The sequence below is a fragment of the Podarcis raffonei genome, chromosome 4 (genome assembly GCF_027172205.1).
Source record: "Podarcis raffonei isolate rPodRaf1 chromosome 4, rPodRaf1.pri, whole genome shotgun sequence".
Taxonomy (NCBI): Eukaryota; Metazoa; Chordata; class Lepidosauria; order Squamata; family Lacertidae; genus Podarcis; species Podarcis raffonei.
This window is the reverse complement of record NC_070605.1, coordinates 3,408,950-3,434,976: the sequence shown is the minus strand read 5'-3', so window position 1 is coordinate 3,434,976 and position 26,027 is coordinate 3,408,950. Positions and strand designations below refer to the sequence as shown.

General features: G+C 46.6%; 1 protein-coding gene across 1 annotated transcript; it reads left to right on the top strand.

Moving 5' to 3' along the window:
- Positions 1-3,091: 3,091 nt before the first annotated feature.
- RRM1 (ribonucleotide reductase catalytic subunit M1) lies at positions 3,092-25,513 on the top strand. The gene is made up of 19 exons (XM_053384857.1): positions 3,092-3,244; positions 5,262-5,350; positions 6,073-6,250; positions 6,620-6,720; positions 7,421-7,480; positions 8,465-8,504; positions 9,425-9,587; positions 10,406-10,547; positions 10,816-10,899; positions 16,135-16,296; positions 17,027-17,106; positions 17,757-17,958; positions 19,004-19,153; positions 19,498-19,719; positions 20,666-20,742; positions 21,292-21,427; positions 22,431-22,526; positions 23,484-23,672; positions 24,316-25,513. The coding sequence occupies exons 1-19, from the start codon at positions 3,226-3,228 to the stop codon at positions 24,496-24,498; spliced, it is 2,373 nt and encodes a 790-aa protein (XP_053240832.1). The 5' UTR covers positions 3,092-3,225; the 3' UTR covers positions 24,499-25,513.
- Positions 25,514-26,027: the final 514 nt, after the last annotated feature.

Genomic DNA, 26,027 nt, shown 5'->3' with positions numbered 1-26,027 from the left:
TTTTCCGAACCCTTCCCAACCCTACAATATCCATTTTGAGTTGAGGCGACCAGAACCCACGGCCCAACGAGCCCAGCGTCCTGTTCTCACAGTGCTACCTCGGGTGAAGCACTTAATTCGTTTCGGAGGTCCGTTCTTAACCTGAAACTGTTTTTAACCTGAAGCACCACTTTAGCTAATGGGGCCTCCCGCTGCTGCTGCTGCTGCTGCACGATTTCTGTTCTCATCCTGAAGCAAAGCTCTTAACCTGAGGTACTCAGCGCAGGTCCTCAGTGTCCGGGCAGAACGATGGGGGTGGAGACGCTCCTTCAGGTATACTGGACCGAGGCCGTTTAGGGCTTTAAAGGTCAACACCAATACTTTGAATTGTGCTCGGAAACGTACTGGGAGCCAATGTAGGTCTTTCAAGACCGGTGTTATGTGGTCTCAGTGGCCGCTCCCAGTCACCAGTCTAGCTGCCGCATTCTGGATTAGTTGTAGTTTCCGGGTCACTTTTAAAGGTAGCCCCAGGTAGAGCGCATTGCAGTAGTCCAAGTGAGAGATATCCAGAGCATACACCACTCTGGCAAGACAGTCTGCGGGCAGGGAGGGTCTCATCCTGCGTACCAGATGGAGCTGATAAACAGCTGCCCTGGACACAGAATGGACCTGCACCTCCATGGACAGCTGTGAGTCCAAAATGACTCCCAGGCTGTGCACCTGGTCCTTCAGGGGCACAGTTACCCCATTCAGGACCAGGGAGTCCTCCACACCTGCCCGCCTCCTGTCCCCCAACAACAGTACTTCTGTCTTGTCAGGATTCAACCTCAATCTGTTAGCCGCCATCCATCCTCTAACTGCCTCCAGGCACTCACACAGGACCTTCACCACCTTCACTGGTTCTGATTTGAAAGAGAGGTAGAGCTGGGTGTCATCTGCATATTGATGGACACCCAGTCCAAACCCCCTGATGATGTCTCCCAGTGGGTTCATATAGATATTAAAAAGCATGGGGGAGAGGACGGAACCCTGAGGCACCCCACAAGTGAGAGCCCAGGGGTCTGAACACTCATCCCCCACCACCACTTTCTGGACACGGCCCAGGAGGAAGGAGCTGAACCACTGTATGACAGTGCTCCCAGCTCCCAGCCCCTCAAGACAGTCCAGAAGGATGTTATGGTCGATGGTGCCAAAAGCCGCTGAGAGATCCAGCAGAACTATAGCTGTCAAGTGTCCCTTATTTGGCGGGACAGTCCCTTATCCCAGCGCCATGTCCCGCTGCTGTCCCTTATTGATGAGACTTCGTTTGGCTGCTGCCTGGGTTTTCTGCCTTTGGCTCGGAGGGGCTCAGAAGCCGAACATACCTGTGCCCGGAAAATCCCTTATTTTGGCTGCTGATCCCTTATTTTCGAGGCTGCTGGTCCCTTATTTTCAAATCTGTAAGTTGACAGCTATGAGCAGAACTAGGAAACAGCTCTCACCTTTGTCCCTAGTCCGCCGGAGAGCATCAACCAGCGCGACCAAGGCAGTTTCAGTCCCATGATGAGGCCTGAATCCCGACTGGAAGGGATCCAAATGGTCTGCATCCACTCGCTCAATCAAGAATGGTGCAGCCATCCCACTTTGCCTCCGCTTCTTTCTCTGCCCCGTTGCAGACAGGGCCACCCACCTCAGAGATGGCCTTGCCCCACATGTGCCCACCCAGCCACTTTGAACGGGCGCTGCTTCAGGTGTCAGAAAATGCCCCTCCATCCTGCCTTTGCAAGCACCTGCTCGCTTAATGTGGCGGCAGCACCTGCGACTTTGCAACTCCTTGCCTATGGATCTCAAGCCCAGGGGCCAACACCCTGGGGCCCTGAGCACCCACAAAATTCCCCATGAAGGGGCTGGGCACCCACACATTTTGGTGCCAGGGCCATGCATGCTGCAGGGCACCCACAGTCGGGGGCCAAGTTGGCACCCGTTTTTGTTTAAATTGCTGTTATTTTTTACCTATGTCATTTTAAATTGTGACATTAATGCTGTATTCTTAGTTTTAGATTTTGATTTATGTGGAAATTGTTTCCCATTTGGTTGTGTATTTTTTTGATGTGGTGTATTTATTGTTTATGACTTTTGTAATTACGTAAATCTTGTTATGCTGCAAGCCGCCTTGAGCATTGCTTTTTTAACTGTGGAAAGGCGGCATACAAATAAAAAATGATGATGATCTCAAACAGGCCCCTTTTTTGCACCCGCTAAAAACATGCTTGCTTAGACCAAAACATGCAGTTGTGACTTTTAACCCATTTTAGTATTGTAATGTTTTGCATGTTTCATGCCACTGCCGTAAATTTTCCCCACGGCTGATTTGATCAGTTTATCGTTTCTTAAACTGTTTTAAGAGTTGGCTTTTTAAAAATTTTTCCTTTTACGATATATAAATGGAAAATGTTTTATGGGAGAAGTGGGAAAAATGGGCCTTGTTGCAGGCAGGGAGCGGCTTTCCAGTCTTTCCTGGAGATGCCTTTTGCCCTGGGGATTCCCACATGCCAAGCAGCCCTTCTTCCCCCTGGGAGTGAATCTCAAGGTCCTAGTCCTCATGGTGGAGAGGGCTTCCTGCAGGACTGGGTGCTGCTGTGCCTGGAGAACTGTATTAATAATATTCCACTTTTATACTGTCCTACATTAAAAAAATAATCACACTGCAAGAACCACAGCCCCACTTCATAGAACTTAAAAATTCGTGAAATTAAATACATTTATTTTATTCAAAAAAAATTGGCAAAGCACTTTGAGATTTTTTTATTTATGTATGTATTTACAATCTAGTTGTGTATAATAATTTCTAATGAGATGTAAAAAATAAAGCCGTCGGAGGGCGCTTTTCCCGTGAGGTTTCTTCGCGCTCTTGGGCTCCCCTCAGAGAGAGAGAGACAGGCGGGAAAAGGCCGCCGCCGCCGCCGCCATCTTTGTCCCGGGCATGGAAGCCTGGGCCTCCTATCGCCTCCGCTTTCCCAGGCCCAGCCGCTGCAAAGTGGGAAAACCTCTGCCAGCCTCCAAGATGGCTCCGTCGACGTCCCGGCGTGGGCGTGGCTACGGCGGCGCGGCGGGGTCAGCGTCGCTTGGCGGGAAGGAGCCGTTTCGCAGGCGCCGCTGCCCCCCCCAACCGCCTCATCCCGCGCGCGGTTCCCCAGGACGGAAGGCCGGTCGCCTGAGGAGAAAGAAGGGAGGAAGGGAGAGAAGGAGAAGGAGAAGAAGGCCGCCATGCACGTGGTCAAGAGAGGTGAGGAGGAGCCCCCCTTCCAGGACGAGTCTGTGAGAGGGGAGAGGAAAGACTTTTTGTGCCCCTTTATCCCCCCCCCAAAAGCCCTTCATGGAGAAGTGGGGGGGCGGAAGGGCCAGGAACTGGGAGCCCCCAAAACCCTCGGCCGACCCAAGGCCAATATTCCCGCCATAAAAAGAGAGAAAGAGATGGGGGGGGGTCATTTCTGTCTCTCTGGGGTCTTCGCGTAAAGGGGGGGGGTAAAATGACAGAACTAAGAAGAGATCTCTCAGGCGACAAGGTAAAAAACACGAATGGGATTGCTTAAAAAAACGACCTGGCAAAATACGGTTCAAAAACAACACTTGGCTGTGCTTAACCACACAGTTATAATGAAAAAAAAGCCTGGTTTTAATAAATGAATACAGAACAATTTTGTAGACTTGACTAGTTACAGAAAGGTAGCCGTGTTGGTCTGCCATAGTCAAAACAAAAAAATTTTCTCCTTCCAGTAGCACCTTAAAGACCAACTAAGTTAGTTCTTGGTATGAGCTTTCGTGTGCATGCACACTTCTTCAGATACACAGACTTGACCAATAGACTTGACTAATTCTTTTTCATTTATTATTTCCCCCCGTTTTTCCTTTTCTGTATTTTTCTTACTATTTTTTCTTATTTGGGTGTAATGTTTAGTTCATGCTTTCTCTGTAGTTTTAAAAAATGCAATAAAGCTAAAAAAAAAATAAGTAAAGAGTGGGGTATAAAGCGAACACAAAAAGAAACATTATTGTCATTGGCCGTATTATTACCATTTGCCACTGTTGCTGCTGCTCCTCTTTGGCCGCCTTGTGTGTAGTGTGGGAGAAGGCCGGGATTGTCAGTTTAACAACAACAACAACTAATAGTAACAAGAACAACAACTAATAGTAACAGTGAGCGGGTCTGGGGTGGCGTGGAGGCCGCCTGGTCTGCTCCCTTGCTGCATTCACTAACTGCCCGCTGCCTTGAGACCCTGTCAGGGGCAAGGGCAGGTGTAAATGAATTGGTAGTAGTAATAATAATAAAAATACAGTGGTACCTCTGGTTGCGAATGGGATCTGTTCCGGAGCCCCGCTCGCAACCTGAAAGGAACACAATCCACATCTGCGCATGCGTGGGTCGTGATTCTTAGCTTCTGCGCATGCACATGATGTCATTTTGCACATCTGCACAAATGGCGCATTTTGCACATGCACAAATGGCGAAACCCAGAAGTAACCCTTTCTGGTACTTCCGGGTCGCCACGGGACGCAACCTGAAGAAACGTATCACGAAGCAAACGTAACAAGAGCCATGACTGTAATAAAACTCCAGCTTGCCTTCCCCCCCTCCCATGGTACTTACGGCGGTGTGCAAGGTGGTTCTCCCATCCACCCTTTTAATCCCCACAGCAACCTTGCAAGGTAGGCTAGGTGGAGAGGCAGTGGCTGAGGAGGGATTCGAACCCTGGTCTCTCCCAGTCCCTCGTCCGCTGCACCACACCAGAGACACGGGGGAGGGGGGTTGCTGATGCCAGGAGTGAGGCAGCACCCAGTTCCTGCCAGACCACCCCCTCCCCCCCACCTCCTCCAGGGTCAGCCCAGGGCACCCCGAGGTGCCACCCTGCAGGCTCCGGAGAGGAGCATCTCCAGAGGCACCCTGGGGTGCTGTCCTCTGGCCCAGGTTGGGTGCAGCTACATCTCCCCTTGCCCCCCCTCACGTTATCACCCCCCCCCCCAAATTGCTGTGTGGGATGCAAGGGCCCTTGTGGTGACAGGCTCACACTGATCTCCCTTGGGTCACTGAGCTTGTGAAGTGTCTGTTTCAATGTGTTTGGATGTCCCCATTTATTCCATTTGCATCCCATTTTTTTCTACTTGGTGGAGGGGCTAGTTAGTTTTTCTGGGAGGGATATGGCAGCAGTGGTAGAGGCTGTGAGGCCAAACCCTTGACTGGACCCTCACTCAGTACAGCGTTTGCTCAGCAAGTGATGGTAAATGTGCCTGTCTCTTTTCGGCAGATGGGCGCCACGAGCGCGTCATGTTTGACAAGATCACGTCCCGGATCCAGAAACTGTGTTACGGTCTCAACTTGGACTTCGTTGACCCTGTGAGTGTCTTCGGTGCTATCATGAGTCTGTCATGGTCTAAGATAAAACAAGGATGGTAAAATGTCTTGAGCACATTGTAGTGGAATAGCGGAATGTAAATTCTCATGAATAAATGAATGAAGCTCCTTGTATGCTGAGGAAAGTTCTGTTCATGATAGTGACAAAGCAGTGTTTTCTGCTGTGCTCCACAAAATATACATTTGAAGTTCCAGTCTGTGCACACTTGCCTCAGTCTGATTTGGAAACCAGTCTGCTTTTTGGGTGTATGCAGTTTTTTAAAAAAATAAATCTGTAAACTGCCTTCCAGGGAAAATGGCCACTTAAGATAACAAGTTTTAATGTAAAATTCTGAGCAATCTAGAGTACCTCTGAAATATTTCATTCAGCATGGTTATATTTACAGGTGGTACCTTGCAAGTTTTAAGCCTTGCTCCTCACTAAGCAATCACTGAGGAGCTGCTGTTTCTCAACTTCCCAGCCTTCTGAGCACTCCTTTCCCCCTCTCATCACTCCCATTACCCACCTGTTGTTTTAAGATTCATACATTTACCATTATCTTATCTCCATATTACTTTAACCACCTTGAGAGTGAAAGGAACCAAGTGGACAGCTTGCCACAAAATTCATATAGTTCTCTGGCAAACAAAGTCATTGAAAACTCCCCCCTTCTGTTATAGCAAACTAACTTTATGGGTATTTGCTCATTTTTTTCCTTGTCCAGGCTCAGATCACCATGAAAGTGATCCAGGGCCTTTACAGTGGAGTCACTACCGTAGAACTGGATACTCTGGCCGCTGAAACAGCAGCAACCTTGACAACCAAGCACCCTGACTATGCTATCCTCGCAGCAAGAATTGCTGTCTCTAACCTGCACAAGGAAACCAAGAAAGTATTCAGCGGTGAGTGTGTGGGTGCTGGCCACAACACAGGAAAACCATTTCTGCAACGTTTGTGGAACTGGCATGTTGGAGGGATTTTAATGGCAAAACTATTGGGTGGAGAGGTTTGATGTAGTTAATCCCAGTAATAATATGTACCCAGGAGGCATCGGATTGCATTGAAATTCTCACCGATCAAATGGTTGTGATGAATTGCGGAGTTAAAGCATTGTGCAATAAGCATGAGCTGATGTCTTCAGCTGATTTGCTCTGTGGTGGGGCATTCAGCTTGGCCAGTTCTCCCCCCCGCCCCGGTCTCCAAAAGTAAGTAATAATACTGGCAAACCTTACTGTTGTAATTATTAAAATGCAGTAACCTCCCTTTTTTAGATGTGATGGAAGATTTGTACAACTATGTAAACCCGCACAATGGCAAACATTCTCCAATGATTGCTAAGGAAACTCTAGACATTGTATTGGCCAACAAAGATGTAAGTAGCACTTTGGCAGAGCTAACAGGAAAGAATTAAAAGCAGTCTGAGTTAAAAGCAGAATGGCTATTCTGGCGCTAGGTGGTGGGAAGAAGTTTTCACCTGAATATCCACTTGGTGTTTGGGAAACTGCGTAATATTCTGTGACAGAATATCACATGCATTTGTGGAGAGGCAGATGAGTTGCCAGACAGAGGAATGTGCATGGATTGAAAGTTAACTTGCCAGCATTTTCTGTGCACTTGTGATGGCTGCCCTCGTGCTATTATGCATGCTTCACAAATGCCTCATGGATGTTGGTGGAAGGTGGCCTTGCCATCTCTTTTAAACATAGGTTTTCCCAAAGCCCTGTGTTCAGATCTAGTCCTTTAAAATAAGCCCTTTACAAATATAGTGATTTTTCATACAGTGTGGCATTGTTGGTTTTTTGGGTACACGTAGAATATTCCAAATGCAGTTATATTGATCAACAGAGCCAGGGGACATTCTGCAAAAAGGAAGTGGTGCTGGTTTGAAATTAGGAATTGTTTGCTTCTTAGCTTCCCATTTGGAAACAAATTGAGTCATCACAAAGTTGAAAAATAGAACAATTTTAAAAAATACTTTTTGTATCACACATCATGTAGGCTTTTGTATTACATGAACTGGGGTATACATAGTCTAAATGTGTTAATCTAACTTTCATTTTTTCTTCTCTTAGAGACTGAACTCTTCTATAATTTATGATCGGGATTTCTCCTATAATTACTTTGGCTTTAAGGTAAAGAGTTGTTCTTTCTTTGAGGGTGTCAGTTAATGGTAAGGCTTGGAACGGCAAGTTCTGTTCTATGTAGGAGCCCCAGTATGCCACACACACCTCCCTCTAGTGGAATTTTGATAAGGCAACTTCTAAGTAAGGCAGCAGTTTTCAAACATCCCAATACCAGGGAGCTGTGACTGCTGATAGCCTGCTGAGAAGGTTCCCCCCATGGCTTCCCTCAACACCATCAACTGCAAAGGATCCTAGGTGTGTTTTTGGGGCCCCTGCTCTTCTTGCATGACTGTGCACATGGTGGGGCTGCTCTGCCACATCAGCCTTCGCCAACGCGGTGCCCTCCAGGTGCTGTTGGACTGCAATCCCCATCAGTCCACAACATCTTAGGGTCGGGCCGGCTGAGGCCGGTGGAAATTGTAGTCCCAGCAACATTTGGAGGGGGCAGGTTGGTGAAGACTGCAAAAACATGAGGCGGAAACACAGCCTAGGAGAGGGGTGGGGAATTGGATCCTGCCATCCAACTGAATGGAGCCAGCAGTGGGCAACTCCCGAGTCTTCCTTTGTAGCCCGAATTAAGAGCTTTTGGGGGCCTTTTTGTGTTGGTTAAGCAGGGTGATGGAAAAGGCTCCAAATTTTAAGGAGTGCTGAATTTTGCCTGCAGAGGAAGAACCATAGACCTGGGAAAGGTTGGTGTGGTTTCTTCAAAATGGGCTTCGTTAAGTCCATAGGTCAGAGTCCCCCCTCCCCATGCCCTAGGAGAAGCCTCTTGCAGCTGTGTGTTGCAGGGTCTTCCTCAGGGAAGCTGGTCTGCCATTGTGGACCTGATGAGGAACTTTGGGGTTTTCTGAAATACTGATTGAAAGCCACAGCCTTTCAGGTGCAATAAGAGGTTGCTGGTGGTGGTGGAAATCAATTGATTTTTTTGGTAGTAAATCTACTTTATTTTTTATAATGAGCTCTGACTTATGTCCTTTCCCTTTCCTCTTTAAGACACTTGAGCGTTCGTATCTGCTAAAAATCAATTCCAAAGGTAAGTGGTACATGAGAATTGTCTCAGTCCTGTGTACAAATGCATATAGCTTATTCTTAATTTTTTGTAAACTGTTTTGAAATCATTGATAAAATGTGATATATAAATGCTTTAAATAAATAAAGCCATAGCTTTCTAGAAGTGATGGCTTAAGGGGGCTTTTTCACACTTTAATACTCCTTGGAGCTTAAATCATGAAGGATTAGTGCTTCTGTAGGCGGGGTGATTCTAGGTATTGGGCTTCCTACTGCGAGCTGGCCCCATGTCAGAGGTAGTTATTCTTCTGAATACCAGCCATTGATAACTGCAAGAGGGGAGAGTACTGCCATTACGTTCTTGTGTTCTCAAAACCATCTAAGTGGCAGCTTCATTGGGCATTGGGTTACAAATGTTCCTTACATGCTGCTGCTGCCTAGCATAGGAACATGTGAAGCTGCCTTATGTGGAGACAGACCCACTGGTCCACATTACTTCGGTATTGTCTACACTGACCGGCAGAGGCTCTCCAGGGCTTCAGACAGGGAATGTCTCCCAGTTCTACCTGGAGATGCCATTGGGGATTTAACCTGGGACCTTTTGCGTGCAATACGTACCGGTAATCTCTACCGCTGAGCCCCTCTGCATTGAAGAAGTAGATAGGGATTTCTTTTAACTCACATGGCAGCAGTTCACTCATTATTTCTTCTGTTTGGGTTGAGGGGGGCTAATTTGGACCTTTGGCAAGAACTACTCTCCTCGCCCTCCCATCAGCTTTTACTCTTGTATCTTGCTGTGCCTGGAATCCTACAGATGCCAGAACAGGAAATTGCTCTCTGATCTGGCAGAATGAATTGGGCCCAGCTGCCTTAGCGGCAGAGGCTCCTTTCGCAGGCTGTGGTGCACTCATGTTTTCTTTTTGACTCCTCTCTTCCGGTGTCTAGTGGCTGAGCGCCCCCAGCACATGCTGATGAGGGTGTCGGTGGGAATCCACAAGAACGACATCGATGCTGTAATCGAAACCTATAACCTCCTTTCTGAGAAGTGGTTCACCCACGCGTCGCCCACTCTTTTCAATGCTGGTACCAACCGCCCCCAGCTCTCCAGGTAATCCGGGCAGGTGGCCACTGGAAGAGGGAGCAATTGAGGATGGTGTTGCTTAAGCAAAATGGTTTTAACTTCTATAAAATGGGCATCAGCTGTCCCTTCCTTGCTCTTGCTTAGACTGGTCTGCAGTTTTTACAGCAAGCATTTCTTCAGGGGGGTGCATTTGCTCCAAAACAGGACAGTGCCTACCTAGAGGGTCTATTTGCTTGCTGTTGCTAACAAACAAGTTTCTTTCTTAACTGCTGATACTAATTGCTGGGCATGGAGGGGAGGTATTGATTCAAAATTTCTCATATAAAGAAGAAAAACAAAATCCTTTCAGGAAAAAAACAATGTCCTATGGCACGGGTGTCAAACACAAGGCCCGCAGGCCGAATCCGGCCCGCCAGACCTCGTCATGTGGCCCGTGTAGCCGCCGCCGGCCGCCAGCCTTCACTTTTTATTCTCACTTTTTTTTTTTTTTTTTACACAAGAAAGCCACCTCTTCAGCGCATGCGCGGCAGCCTACAAGCCAGAGAACGTCTGCCCTCTAGCAGCGCCGGCCATTCTTCACAGGAAACCTCCACTTTACATGCATTCATGTAAAGTCCTACAGATACAGCCGGCCCTTTGAGGGTGAGCAAACTGCTGATGCGGCCCCCGATAAATTTGAGTTTGACACCCCTGTCCTATGGCTTATGAAATTAAGTGTTGTAGTGAAATTATAGCTGTCAGTTTGCATTCCCCCCCCCCAAATCTGCACGATGACTTTAAATGTCAGCTTGAGTGATATCTGTCCCCTCCTGTGGCATTTAACACTTCTGTTTCCTTCCATCCAGCTGCTTTCTGCTGTGCATGAAGGATGACAGCATTGAAGGGATCTACGACACTCTTAAGCACTGTGCGCTGATTTCCAAGTCTGCTGGCGGGATTGGTGTTGCAGTGAGCTGCATTCGAGCCACCGGCAGCTATATCGCCGGGGTGAGTTTTGAATTGCGAGCAGCCTGGCCGTGTTAGTGATTGCTGCAAAGCACCTGTTTTCCAACCCCTTGGGCTGCTGTGGCTTTAATGTAACTTAAATCAGGTCCTGCGTTATAAAAATGGCAGCCTTTCCTATGTGGGGTTGGGCACCTGCCTCTGCAAGAGGAACAAGCTGCTCTGCGCCCGGCTTCAGCTGGGGAGGGTGGGATATAAATAAAATTTTATTACTATTATTAAGTGATGCCAATCTGCTTTCTCTTTGTTTCAGACCAACGGGAACTCTAATGGACTTGTCCCAATGCTGAGGGTCTACAACAACACAGCTCGCTATGTGGACCAAGGGGGGAACAAGGTGTGTTGGCTTCTTCCAGAGACTATGTATGCATTTGGGGGAGTGGGATTGCGAGTTCAAGTGCTTCAAGACGTTTCCAGCATTCTCCACTGCTCTTGTTCTGAAACTCCTTTTCTTAAAAAAATATTTTAATACAGATTAATCAGTTTGGGTAGGTAGAACTACATTACACCCATTCAGTTTTTAAAAATGATTTAATTAAAACCATTTGTCAGTCACCTTTTAGCATTCAAAGTAGCATACAATAAATCTTGCTTGGTACAAATAACAAATAATACACAGGATAAAGGAAAACAAAAGCAACAGTGTGGAGATAACAGGACAGAAGCCTGTCTGAATTGTTCACGAGTTACCTGAACCATTGGGACCAATGGCACATGTGAATTTCTTGAATGGTCCTATGCATTGTTTCCCTTGCCATGATTTGAAATTTTCCACCATCAAAAGCTGCAAGTATCCCATGTCGCCTGAAGGATTTTGAATGGGAGGAGTGGAGAGAAGACCACCACCTTCTCGCCCAGATGCGGCCTCACAGACCCATCTCTATTGTCTCTTCCTAGAGCGTCTCTTCTCACTGTCTGAAACTCCTTTTAAGGAAAGCGCTTGTCAGTAGCCACATCTCTACTGTGAGAGTGCCTGGCAGTGTTTTTAGTTCCTTTTCAATGTGCCACTGGGTAGTCCCATGGTGTAAAACAGGCATAGGCAGCCTTCAGCCCTCCAGATGTTTTGGCCTACAACTCCCATGATCCCTAGCTAACAGGACCAGTGGTCAGAGATGATGGGAATTGTAGTCTAAAACATGTGGAGGGCCGAAGGTTGTCTATGCCTTGTGTAAAAGTTTGCTTTTGTGCCTCTGGTGTCTCTGAGATACTGGAAGGGTTGCCCAGAAGTACAGTCAGCATTTGGGATTTTTTCCAAGCTCTCTTAGGCTCATGTTAAAGGTTTTGACTGCAGGGAGTTCAGTGAATAAAAATGCTCCGTAACATATCTTGACCCCGCAGCTTCTTTCCATCTGTAGAGTTTCTCTAAAAATCACCCACTTAGAAAATTGACCTTGGAAAAACATTCCAGTTGATACCAGTTTGCTTATATCTATTATATAAGATGTGCAGGTTGAGCACCAAGAGACTGTCCTTGGATTCTCTTGGTTTGTAGTGCAAGGCTTCAAAAACCTTTTGAAGGTTGGGAGATCATCCAGTAAGATCTCCAATGTCGTGTGAGGTGCTTCATTTGGAAATTGAACAAAGTGTAATAAACATGCAGAAGCACTTGGATGTGCTTGTTGGATATTGCAAGCAGCCTTAGTGCAACCTAATCTGTTGTTTAGTTATAATCCTGGAAGTGATGGAAAGCTTCAGCCAGGCAGAAGCCACTTAATTTTTCTTCTCCACCCTAGCGAGAAGCTAGGGACAGAGATGTAACTTCCTCTAGGCATCATTCTGATTCTTCTATTTACCGTATTTTTTGCACCATAACACTCACTTTTTCCTCCTAGAAAGTAAGGGAAAATGTCTGTGCGTGTTATGGAGGGAATGCCTACGGGTTGCGGGGGGGATCTGCTGCAGTCATGAGCAGAGGATCCATGGTTCTCCTTCCTTCCCTCCTCCGTGGCCTGCTTTGAAACAGCAAAGCGGGAGAAGAGCCGCTGAGTGGGGAGGAGAGAGGGACAGAGAGCCTGCTTCTTTAAAGGAGCAAAGCGGGAGAGGAGAGGAGCTGCTTACACAAGTGTAAGCGGCTCCTGTCCGGTTGGTTCCTTTAAAGCAAGCAGGCTCTCTGTCCCGCTCTCCTCCCCACTCAGCTAGCTAAATAGCAGCAGAGTTTTTCAGCTCGCTAAGCCGGGGATGGGTCAGAAGGTGTCCAACATGCTACTGGGGAAGAGCGGAGGGCAAGTACAAGTAGATCCAGAGCTGATGAAGCGGCTGGGCCAAAGCCGAAAGGACGCTCAGTTGCGGATATGCCTGGAAGCGAAAGGAAAGTCCAATGCTGTAAAGAAAAATATTGCATAGGAACCTGGAATGTAAGAACCATGAACCTAGGTAAGTTGGAGGTGGTAAAAAATGAGATGGCAAGAATAAATATTGACATCCTGGGCATCAGTGAACTAAAATGGACGGGAATGGGCGAATTCAGTTCGGATGACCATCACATCTACTACTGTGGGCAAGAAACCCATAAAAGAAATGGAGTGGCCCTCATAGTCAACAAAAGAGTGGCGAAAGCTGTACTGGGATGCAATCTCAAAAATGATCGAATGATCTCGATACGAATCCAAGGCAGACCTTTTAACATCACAGTAATCCAAGTTTATGCACCAACTACTGGTGCTGAAGAAACTGAAATTGACCAATTCTATGAAGACTTACAACACCTTATAGAAGTGACACCAAAGAAGGATGTTCTTCTCATTATAGGGGATTGGAATGCTAAAGTAGGGAGGCAAGAGATAAAAGGAACAACTGGCAAGTTTGGCCTTGGAGATCAAAACGAAGCAGGGCAAAGGCTAATAGAGTTCTGTCAAGAGAACAAGCTGGTCATCACAAACACGCTTTTCCAACAACACAAGAGACGACTCTACACATGGACATCACCAGATGGGCAGTATCGAAATCAGATTGATTATATTCTCTGCAGCCAAAGATGGAGAAGCTCTATACAGTCAGCAAAAACAAGACCTGGAGCTGACTGTGGCTCAGATCATCAGCTTCTTATAGCAAAATTCAAGCTTAAACTGAAGAAAGTAGGAAAAACCACTGGGCCGGTAAGATACAATCTAAGTCAGATCCCTTATGAATACACAGTGGAAGTGACGAACAGGTTTAAGGATTTAGATTTGGTGGACAGAGTGCCTGAAGAACTATGGATGGAGGCTCGTAACATTGTACAGGAGGCGGCAACGAAAACCATCGCAATGAAAAGGAAATGCAAGAAAGCAAAGTGGCTGTCCAACGAGGCCTTACAAATAGCGGAGGAGAGAAGGCAAGCAAAATGCGAGGGAGATAGTGAAAGATACAGGAAATTGAATGCAGATTTCCAAAGAATAGCAAGGAGAGACAAGAAGGCCTTCTTAAACGAGCAATGCAAACAAATAGAGGAAAACAACAGAATGGGAAGAACCAGAGATCTGTTCAAGAAAATTGGAGATATGAAAGGAACATTTCGTACAAAGATTACCATAATAAAGGACAAAAGTGGTAAGGACCTAACAGAAGCAGAAGACATCAAGAAGAGGTGGCAAGAATACACAGAGGAATTATACCAGAAAGATATGGATGTCTCGTACACCCCAGGTAGTGTGGTTGCTGACCTTGAGCCAGACATCCTGGAAAGTGAAGTCAAATGGGCCTTAGAAAGCACTGCAAATAACAAGGCCAGTGGAAGTGATGGTATTCCAGCTGAACTATTTAAAATTTTAAAAGATGATGCTGTTAAGGTGCTACACTCAATATGCCAGCAAATTTGGAAAACTCAGCAGTGGCCAGAAGATTGGAGAAGATCAGTCTACATCCCAATCCCAAAGAAGGGCAGTGCCAAAGAATGCTCCAACTACCGCACAATTGCACTCATTTCACACGCTAGCAAGGTTATGCTTAAAATTCTACAAGGAAGGCTCAAACAGTACGTGGATCGAGAACTCCCAGAAGTGCAAGCTGGATTTAGAAGAGGCAGAGGAACCAGAGACCAAATTGCAAACATGCGCTGGATTATGGAGAAAGCTAGAGAGTTCCAGAAAGACATCTACTTCTGCTTCATTGACTATGCAAAAGCCTTTGACTGTGTCGACCACAGCAAACTATGGCAAGTTCTTAAAGAAATGGGAGTGCCTGATCACCTCATCTGTCTCCTGAGAAATCTCTATGTGGGACAAGAAGCTACAGTTAGAACTGGATATGGAACAACTGATTGGTTCAAAATTGGGAAAGGCGTACGACAAGGCTGTATTTTATCTCCCTGCTTATTTAATTTATATGCAGAATACATCATGCGAAAGGCTGGGCTGGATGAATCCCAAGCTGGAATTAAGATTGCCGGAAGAAATATCAACAACCTCAGATATGCAGATGACACAACCTTGATGGCAGAAAGTGAGGAGGAATTAAAGAACCTTTTAATGAGGGTGAAAGAGGAGAGCGCAAAATATGGTCTGAGGCTCAACATCAAAAAAACGAAGATCATGGCCACTGGTCCTATCACCTCCTGGCAAATAGAAGGGGAAGAAATGGAGGCAGTGAGAGATTTTACTTTCTTGGGCTCCATGATCACTGCAGATGGTGACAGCAGCCACGAAATTAAAAGACGCCTGCTTCTTGGGAGAAGGGCAATGACAGGCCTAGACAGCATCTTGAGAAGTAGAGACGTCACCTTGCCAACAAAGGTCCGTATAGTTAAAGCCATGGTTTTCCCAGTAGTGATGTATGGAAGTGAGAGCTGGACCATAAAGAAGGCTGATCGCCGAAGAATGGATGCTTTTGAATTCTGGTGCTGGAGAAGACTCTTGAGAGTCCCATGGACTGCAAGAAGATCAAATGCATCCATTCTTAATGAAATCAGCCCTGAGTGCTCACTGGAAGGACAGATCGTGAAGCTGAGGCTCCAGTACTTTGGCCACCTCATGAGAAGAGAAGACTCCCTGGAGAAGACACTGATGCTGGGAAAGATGGAGGGCACAAGGAGAAGGGGGCGACAGAGGATGAGATGGTTGGATAGTGTTTTCGAGGTTACCAGCATGAGTTTGACCAAACTGCGGGAGGTAGTAGAGGACAGGGGTGCCTGGCGTTCTCTGGTCCATGGGGTCACGAAGAGTCGGACACGACTAAACGACTAAACAACAACAACAACAAGCCGGGGATGAGCAGGGAGGAGGGAGAAAAGCAGAGCCTGCTTGCTTTAAAGGAGCAAAGCGGGAGAGGAGAGGAGCCTTCTCCCTTTATACCCCTCTTCTTCATTATTAGCAGCATCCTTCTCCACCCACTCCATGCATGCTCCTTGTCCCTTGAGTGCTTTTCCTTCCCTCCCCACTTAAAACGTGGTTACAAAGGATCCTCAGGATTTTTGCATTGGGCTACTCCAAACTCACTGTCAGATCACATGTCTGTGGCCACAGCATGAACCACAAAAATCATACATCCACTGTTTCATTTAGAATATTTTTTTCTTGTTTTCCTCCTCTAAAATCTACGTGCGTGTTATGGTTGGGTGCGTGTTATAGAGGGAAAAATACGGTATTTGCTCTTCCAGAGACCTGGAGCCTTTGCCATCTACCTGGAGCCGTGGCATTTTGATATCTTTGAGTTCCTTGACCTGAAGAAAAACACTGGAAAGGAGGAGCAGCGTGCCCGCGACCTCTTCTACGCCCTCTGGATCCCAGACCTCTTCATGAAGCGCGTGGAGACCAACCAGGTGGGCAGCTGGGCTCACAGCACAGGCACCTGCCAGCAGGGCTGCAAAGAGAGGGCAATGGCATGTGCCAGCAACAGTGCCCTTAACTCTGTTTTGAGTTACGTCTTCTCTTGTCAAGATACAGCCATATAACCCATGAGTTACAGAGTAGCACTGATTTGGGCAGTCTTGTAGTATCTTTCTCTGTTCCTCGTGAAATGTATGCCTAGCAGCATAACGGATCAGCCCTATGGCTTTAAAAAGCCTAAAGGCAAAGTGACATTGGAACTAATATCTATCCAACGGTCATTGATCAGTTCTGAGACACTGAAGAAGTTAGAAAATGACTGTCTTGTTTTAGATAAGTCTAATTGGGTTTTCTTTGGTATCCCATTTTGTGAACCACAGGGTGTCCTCAATCTTTTTAAAATGTTCTTTATTTTAATATAAAAACAATTGCCCACAGGAGGGTAATGCACAGAAGTAATGATTCTTTGTATTTCATTCTATTGAAAATACAGTTGAGCTTCTAGAAAAAATTCTTTTGTGTTCTTTACCCTTTCTACTCCCCGGAAGTGAGCTGAATTGATAAGAATGTTTCCCCTGTTGAGGAGGGAAAAGTGGTGACTAAAGTCTTTACTAAAGGCACGAAGGCTTGCTAATGTACATTTTGTCTTTTCAGTGTCCTGCTGTGTGGAAGATAAGAACAGTTTGTACTTGTCCTTGCTTACTTTCAGTCTTTCTTTTGCAGGACTGGTCTTTGATGTGCCCCAATGAATGCCCGGGCCTAGATGAAGTCTGGGGAGAGGAGTTTGAGAAGCTGTATGAGAGGTATGAGAGAGAGGCTGGTGCATCGGTTGGCAAAGTTTGAGCCAGGAATAGCCTGTCAACAACAGCTCCTTCATCACCTCGCCTTGCCCCTTAGCTGGATCCAAATGATTCCAGACAAAATACCTTTTGAGTCTGTTTAGAAATGAAAATGGAATCAAAGTTCTTGTTACCTCTTTTCATTCTGTATGTTCTGAGTGGGAATTTGTAGCTCATTTATTGCAACTACAGTTCAGAAAACTTAAGGGAACTACAGTTTTTGCATCCCCCCCCCCCCGGTCTGTATTCTGAAAATGGGAACTGGCAGTGCTCATCAGCTGGAGCTGGCCAAAAATCCAGACTCTTAAGAACAACACAAACTGCTTCTGTTACACTTTCCCCAAGGAACTCTGGGGAGCCTAAGAATATTGCAACAGAGCTCTCAGCACTTGACCAGATCTGCAGCTCCCAGGATTCCCTGGAGCAACCCAAGACCATTACACTTGTTCAAAGTTTAGGTGTGCTGTTGTGCACCTCCTGTTCAGGGGCCTTGTTCCACCAGGAGTTCATGAGGTTTCAGTGTCCTTGCTTTGCAAATGAAAAGAAGGTGCTTGTGAGCCTATGTTCAGAAACTCCAAGCGGGTCCCAATGACGAGTCTTGCTCTGTCTTGCAGCTATGAGAAGCAGGGGCGCGTCCGCAGAGTGGTGAAGGCTCAGCAGCTCTGGTATGCCATCATAGAGTCTCAGACGGAGACAGGAACTCCTTACATGCTGTACAAGGACTCTTGCAACAGGAAGAGCAACCAGCAGAATCTGGGAACTATCAAATGCAGCAACCTGTGCACAGAAATTGTGGAATACACCAGCCAGGATGAGGTGGGTTGGGTAGGAACCAGGTGCCACTGCGGCTCAGCGGAGTCTGTTTTAGGGAAGGCGTTCCCACGAGATGTATTTGGGGGAGCCACTGTTCTCCCATGCTTTGCCAATCAAAAGGGCAAAGGGATGTGCTTTGTTTTAAGAAAAACTCATCTGTGCAAAATGAGAACAGGCCTTTTCTCTGGTGGCTCCCCCTTGGGGACTGCTCTCCTCTGCGAGGCTCACCTGGCACCCTCCTTGCATATCTTTAGGTGCCAGGCACCAGGAAAAACGTAGCTCTTCATCAGGTGCCTTGGGCTGTTAAACAATCTATGGCCTTTGAAGTGTGTACTGTGCTTGTGTTGTTATGCATTTTGTGTTTTTATGCTGTAAACCACCCTGTAATCTTTGGGTGAAGAGTGGTATATAAATTTTTTAAAAATATTTTAATAATAATGATGATGTAGAATTCACTGCCAGGTGAAAAGGAACACAGCCAGAAATTAATGGTGTGCATAGATATATGTAGAACGAGGAAGACTGGCACTACCCATTTGGTAGTGTGGGCAGAGTGTGTGTGTCAACAGAATGAGGATCATAAGTGGTGTCGACAGCATGTCTGAAAGGACTAGGAGTGTCTAGCTTTTGAGAAATAAGCAGTGGCGTGGTTAGGATTTGTGTATGTTGAGTTACTGCCCTCGTCTGACATTTTGAGGATTTATTCCTCACAGGATCACTGAAAATAGAATTGGAAAGCAATGGTTTTGATTACTCCTTACCATATTTGAGCACATCAGCATAGCATACCTGCCTAGGCAGCCTGTAGGATCTTCCCCATAGCATTTAGAATTGGATTTAGAGCTCTGCATTTAGGCAGAGGGTGTCATGGCTCAAAGCAGGTGTTTGGCCTACAGGTGGCTCTTCAGATTCTGCCCTTCCGGCTAAATGGTTGATGAGCCCGTCATGGGGAACATCTTCTGCCATACAGTTTGTAACCCTTTCCCCTCTCTCTACTGCATACATTTCTTTAGCCATTGAGCGCTGCTTCCTTCTTTGCCTATTCCAGGTTGCGGTTTGCAACTTGGCTTCCTTAGCCCTGAATATGTACGTCACTCCTGAGCATACTTACGACTTCAAGAAGCTGGCCGAGGTCACCCAAGTCATTGTCCGGAATCTGAACAAGATAATCGACATCAACTACTACCCTGTGCCAGAGGTACGAAGGAGGAATTTTAGCCCTAGACTGAGAGGTGCTCTTGGTAAGGCTGGTTGTTCAAGACTGAGGGACTACAGAGAACCAGCAAGTTCTCAGCTACTTCCTTTGAAGGGTGGTTGACACTATGGAGAAATTTAAGGATGTGGCAGTTTCTGTATTCCTCATGTATTTTTCCCCCTAAAGCACATTCCTTGTTAGCCAGGCATTAGCTAGTGGGCTGTGGGAAGCACACAATACATTAGTAGGGAAAGAATGATTTGCCTGAAACCAGAGCTTGCCCATTCCAGGTTCTTAACTCTCTGCCCCCCCCCCTTTATCCTTTTGTCCTTCACAATGTGTTGCAGGCCGAGACCTCAAACAAGCGCCATCGTCCGATTGGTATTGGTGTGCAGGGGCTGGCTGATGCCTTCATCCTCATGCGGTACCCTTTTGAGAGCGCAGAGGCCCAGCTGCTCAACCAGCAGATCTTTGAGACCATTTACTATGGTGCCCTAGACGCCAGCTGTGAGCTTGCCAAGGAACACGGGCCGTACGAGACCTACGAGGGCTGCCCAGTCAGCAAAGGCGTAAGTGGCAAAGTTTAGAAAGGTTTTTGAACGAATGGTATTGAGGGTCCTTTGGGAAAATCTGTCGGATTGGAACTTGTGGAATCTCAAACTGAGATGCCAAGAAGTGCCGCAGCTCCAATAAATGTCTGCTGGACCACACTGAGATGCTGAACTAATTTAAGGGTCCATTTCACCATTTATTTCACCCTATGACTGGTGTTGTTGAATCTGGCCTTTTGGCACAGAGTTCAGATATTCATGAATACCCAGTTTCATTTTTTTAAAGCAAGTTCCTAGCCCTTAGTTCCTACAAGATGCCCCTGCAAGCTTTATCTTCAAAAGCATTCTTTCTTTGTAAGCATTTTTACACTTGAGTGAAATGTCTGCTTGCATCTGGATTGCTAAACTTCTAAATCCTTAGGTATATTTTGAAGCTCTCAAATTCTTCCAAGTGTTCTGCTTTTCCTCTTCCTTTTCACTTAAAAAAACCTGGGATCTCTAGAATGCTGTATAGTGTCCATCACAAATCTCAGTGTAGATGGAAGTGTGGAGGTTTGTGATCATGAGTAGTTGAGATTAATAAGTTGCACAGCTGTGTGGATTTTCGCCATGTGCCCTCCATGTGTCTGAGATGCTTTTCTTAGACATAATTGTCTCAGATTTATTGTGATGAAATTCTTCGCTGAAACCTCTGAAGGATGAATAGCCACATCCATGGAGAGAAACCATCAACTCATGCCTGTGTGGCGAGCTTGGCATTTGCCATGTGGTGTCTAAGCAGGAATTGAAGCACCGTGTATGAACCAAAAATTGCAAGAAGCCTTGACCTGAAGGAAGCTGCTTTTCTCTTCATCCCCCCCCCCCCCCTGTTTTATATTGTGGGCTTTCCTGTGGTTGGCAGGCTGCACACCCTCACTTAGGTGGCAGGTTTGGTTTGACGAGATGGTGTGTGCCTTTTCTTCAGATCCTTCAGTATGACATGTGGAATGTGACCCCTACAGACCTTTGGGACTGGAAGGCTCTGAAGGAGAAGATTGCAAAGTGAGTGAAAGCCCTTGATCTCTTTGGCTCAGTATGCCTTGGGCAACACCCAGAGCTGGCTGGTGGTGGGGTTAATGGGTGAGGAGTAGCAAAGCATGCAAAGGGACAGGGCAGCTCTAAACTGAGGATGTTAAAACTGCATCTTGAGCTACGTAAGAGCACAGTCTTCTCCCCGATGCAGCTCTCATTCATTTCTGTGCAGCTTGCATGGGAGAACTTGACAGTGTATTCTGATCTTGGGGTATCCAGTGTTCATCATGCTAGGAGCAGACGCAGTAGAATCAAGTCCGTTAATTTCAGTGGGACTACTCTGTGACTTAGTTGCTTTTGTTTAACACCAGACCGTGAGATCCTTTTGAATGCTGGGGGAATACAAGCACTTTAGGGTATTATCCGTCACCTGCAACCAACCTGGCAGATTGTTCCGCTGGGCAAGATAATTTTTAATTTGCCAAAACTGGGCTTTCCTTAACTGATGCCAAAGGCTGGTTCTCTGAAGATGGCGATCCTCTTCAACAATCACGGGTCCCTGCTTTCTGTGTGATTTAGGTACGGGGTTCGGAACAGCCTCCTACTTGCACCAATGCCGACGGCTTCTACAGCTCAGATCTTGGGCAACAATGAGTCCATTGAGCCCTATACAAGCAACATCTACACGCGCAGAGTTCTCTCTGGAGAGTTCCAGGTAAGGCAGCAGAAGGGTGGCCTTGAGCAACTCAGGGGTAAAGGTGGGTGCTGTGCCTGTGATCCTGATGTCCTCCTTGTCATCCTCTCTAATAAAATTCAGCCCCTGTCTCTTGTGAGTGCCAGAAGCACAGGCCTGGTTCACACACAACATGAAACTCTAGTTTACTTTGAGCAAACCTTGGCCCTGCTGCTCTTGGTTTGGAGAGAGTTGGGGATTGTCTCCTCCCCTGTGTGGCGCAGTCAGGGGCAGGGGAGAAGCTAAGCAAGTCTGCACATTAAACCTTGGCTTTGTGTTGTGCGCAGGCCGGGCTGCTCTTTGGTGGCTCATGGCTTCAATATGTGCTTCAAGGGGAAATGGTTGCAAAATTCAAGATGCTAGCTCTGGTGATGAAGAAAATTGTCGTGGTGGTGGACTGGCATGTGAGACTTAGATGAGCTTCAGAAAAGGGCAGCCAGAATTATAAAGGAGATGGAGCAACATCCCCCCCCCCCCCCGGTGAGGAAAGGTCGCAGCATTTGGGGTTTCTTAATTTAAAGAAAAGGCAAGTAAGAAGGTACATGATAAAGGTGAATGAAATTATGCCTGGCATAGAGGACAGAGAGAAGCTTTTCTCCCTCTCCCATAACATTGAAACTTGTGGACATCCAGTGAAGCTGAATGTTGGAAGATCCAGAACAGACAAAAGAAGGTCATTCTTCACGCAGCACAGAGCCAAACTATAGAATTTGCTGTCCCAAAAAATGGTGATGGGCACTAACTTAAAAGGGGGATTAGACGCATTGGCAGGAGTTGCCAGTGGCTGCTAGTCATAATGTCTGTGCCCTGCCTTCAGGAACTGAGGCAGCCCACAAGCTTCCGAATGCCCGTTCCTGGGAACAGGAGATACATATGTGGGGCGCATCATGCCCTGCCTGCTTGTGGGCTTCCCAGAAGCTGGCTGCTGCAGCAAACAGAACACGGGCTGCTTGCTGTAAGTGAGCATGACTTCTGGTTTTTGCAGATAGTGAATCCCCACTTACTAAAAGACCTGACGGAGAGGGGCCTGTGGAACGAGGAGATGAAGAACCAGATCATTGGCTACAATGGCTCTATCCAGGTCAGTCCCTGGGGTGGGGTGGGGGTTTTTGCCAAGGGGGCCGTGTCTGTGTGGTGGCCTCAATTCTATACCTGGCTCTATATGCAAGAAAGCGCTTCCTCTTATGTGAAGATGCTAGAGAAAGAGAGAGAGAGAGAGAGAGAGAGAGAGAGAGAGAGAGAGAGAGAGAGAAGAATGCAAGAATACCATGCCCTTCAAACGTACCTGCTACCTTTTTGTGTCTGTTCATTATTTAAATGGGGATAAACAACAGCACAGTCAACTGAACGTTGAAATTGTTAACATCTATTAAGACTGCACAACGCAGGGCTGAGAAAGCAGACAGGGAGTGGTTTTTCCTCTCCTAATGCTAGAACCTAGTGGGGCCATAGGGAGAATCAGAATTTTAGAAGATTCAGGACAGATCAAAGAAAGGACTTCATGCAGCTAAACCATAGCATTTGCTCACACAAAACGTAGTTGGATGGCTTTAAAAGAGAATTGGACAAGTTCATGGAGGATCTGGCTATCAGCGGCTGCTAGACTCAATCTTCTCCCTCCCCTGTTGGAGGCCTTTACCCCTGAATACCAGTTTTTGGGAATCCCAAGAGGGGAGAGTGGCTGTTTCACTCAGGCTTTGCTTATGGCCTCTTTCCTTGGGGGCACCTGGTTGGCCACTGTGAGAAGAGGATATTGGACTAAATGGACCCCTAGCCTCATCCAGAAGTGCTTTTCTTACGTAGGTGAGGCTGGTTTGGGGATAGAATCAGCAGGGGATGACTTGGAGGGTGCCAGAGGGCACAATCCTGCTAGACTTGCTGAATCTTGCAGCAGATTTTGATAGCGCTGACTTTTATTTTCTTCTGGATCCTCCACGTGAGTTGGGAGTTGGCCAAATCCAGCCCCCCATCCCTAGTGTAAGCCAAAAGCAACCTTCCTGTCCACAGGGAGTCATCCTGTAGGCCTTCTGCCTTTCAGAATATCCCTGAGATCCCAGATGACTTGAAACAGCTCTATAAGACGGTGTGGGAGGTCTCCCAGAAAACAGTCCTCAAGATGGCAGCAGACCGAGGGGCCTTCATTGACCAGAGCCAGTCTCTCAACATCCACATTGCGGAGCCCAACTATGGCAAACTGACCAGCATGCACTTCTACGGGTGGAAGCAGGTAAGCAGAGCGACAAGTTTTTAGTGTCGATCTTGTAGGTTATGTTTTTAAGCTATTACAATGTAGCCCTGATAACAAGCTGTTGTGCTCAGGCCTTGTTTTGACAAGTCCTGCAAACCTTGTCCAGGGGGAAATCCTGGCTCATATGGTTCTGCCTGGTTTTTGAATTGAATTGGCAGTTTAATACTTATATAAAGCATGAAATACTTATGGAAGATACAGAAAGTATAGAAAAGTATAGATATTACATAGGTTGCAGCTGCCAACAGTGGTAATATAATAATAATAATAATAATAATAATAATAATAATAATAATAATAATAATTATTTATTTATTTATACCCCGCCCATCTGGCTGAGTTTCCCCAGCCACTCTGGGTGGCTTCCAATAGAGGGTTAAAAACAATACAGCATTAAATAACGTAAGGTAACGTCCTTCGCTGGATCCTGGGTGTTCTGGGTTACCTGTTACTGAGGTGTCGGGAGCGAAACCTACTCAAACTGCTTTAATTCCTCTCTCATCTGTCTATCATCTATCTATCTATCTATCTATCTATCTATCTATCTATCTATCTATATCTATCTATCTATCATCTATCTATCTATCATCTATCATCTCACCTCACCCTTTCCTGCCCACAGGGCTTGAAGACTGGCATGTACTACTTGAGGACAAAGCCTGCGGCCAACCCCATCCAGTTCACCCTGAACAAGGAGAAGCTGAAGGAGAAGAGCTTCAAGGAGGAGGAGGAGAAAGAGAGGAACAAAGCAGCCATGGTGTGTTCCCTGGAGAACAGAGACGAGTGTCTCATGTGCGGGTCTTAAGCAGCCGCCAGGTGTGGAGGGCCCCCCTTACCTCTCCTCCTGCAGCCCCAGCTAGGTTAGTTAGGTCTAGTTCACTTTGGAGAGAAGAGAGAGGCTGCCGTTCTGCTTCAGGAGGGGGTCAGGCAGTTGTGGGTCGCTGGGTGCAGTGGGGTCCTTGCTTCCCCTTCCGATGGCAAAGCTGTCAGGGTCATCCAAGTGGGGCGGCGGCGGCGGCAGAGGCAATCTGCACACCCGGCTGTTGTAGCAGGAACCTTTAAGTGCCCTTTTATTATCTTATCCGTAATGTAAATAATAGTAGGCTCCTTTAAAATGCACATAAAGTTTGTGCGTCTTGTTATGCTTGGGGAACAAGGACTCCTTTCGACAATCGCTTCTTATGCCAAAATCTCCACCAGCATGTCTTGTTACCCAGAGAGACAACATCTCCTCTCCAGCCCTTGGGGTCTAGCACTCTCTCTCTCGGTCTTAAGACGAGCAGTGTGCTGTCGGGGGGGGGGCTGCAGAGCAGGGAGAGGGAAAGAAAGGGAGCATCTTCTTTGCTCATCGTGTGGGCCTGCAACTTGCTACTTTAAGGCGCACAACTTGCCATGTGGTGCCACAGCCCATACCAGCCGCTTCTGGAGATGGGCTTAGAGTTACTGTTACATAGAGGGAATGTTTTCCCTTTTCCTTCACCGGCTGTGAATTCTGGGGAAAAGCCACTGGAAGGAGCTTGCATTAAGCATCCAAAAACTGGGCTTGGTTTAGCAGTGTTATTCTTTGCCACAAAGCTGCTGCTGTGGCCACTCCTGCCTTCTCTGAAGAACAACGTTTACTGGGCTGAGCTGTTTATTTTATAAAGACAAGAAAAAGACGCACACCACAAACTAAACCCTGCCTTTTTTCTTCAGTTCTTTGTCATTCCCATCGGAATTAAGTGGCCTTGTTCTGGACTATTTATTGAATTTGGGTACTCTGCATGTAGACTTGAATCCTCTAAGCAAATTCAGTGCATCAATAAAAGCCATGGTGTAAAGTTGGTGTCCGGCATTTCTTGGGGCTAAAGAGCCTGGAAATTCATGTCTTTGTTCGAAATAGCCAAAGTCATTGGCTTGGCATCTTTGTGTCAACTGCTCTTGCATGCTTTTCTGGGATTATGTACAACGGTACAAATCACTTTCCTGAGTAAAATTCCTAAATGAACTGCTAGTTTTAGGATTCCACTGCAGGCAGGGAAGGGAGAGTTTGGTTGAATACGACAAGTTGAACATTATTATTATTTATTCAATGTATATCCCATCCTTCCTCCCAAAGGAGCCGGGGTTGAGGCAAAAACACCCACAATAATAATTTTTTTAACAGCATTCTAAAAACAGTTAAATCATTCTACAAAAAAGGTAGGGTTTCAAACATTGCCAGGACGGTGTCCTTCAGCTCTGAAGTGCCAGGGTAAACGGTTATTTTCAGATTCCTCCTGAAAGTTAGAGTCGTAGAATTGTGGGGTCTAACCCCCTGTAATTCAGGAGTCACAGTTAATAATGTTGGGAGAC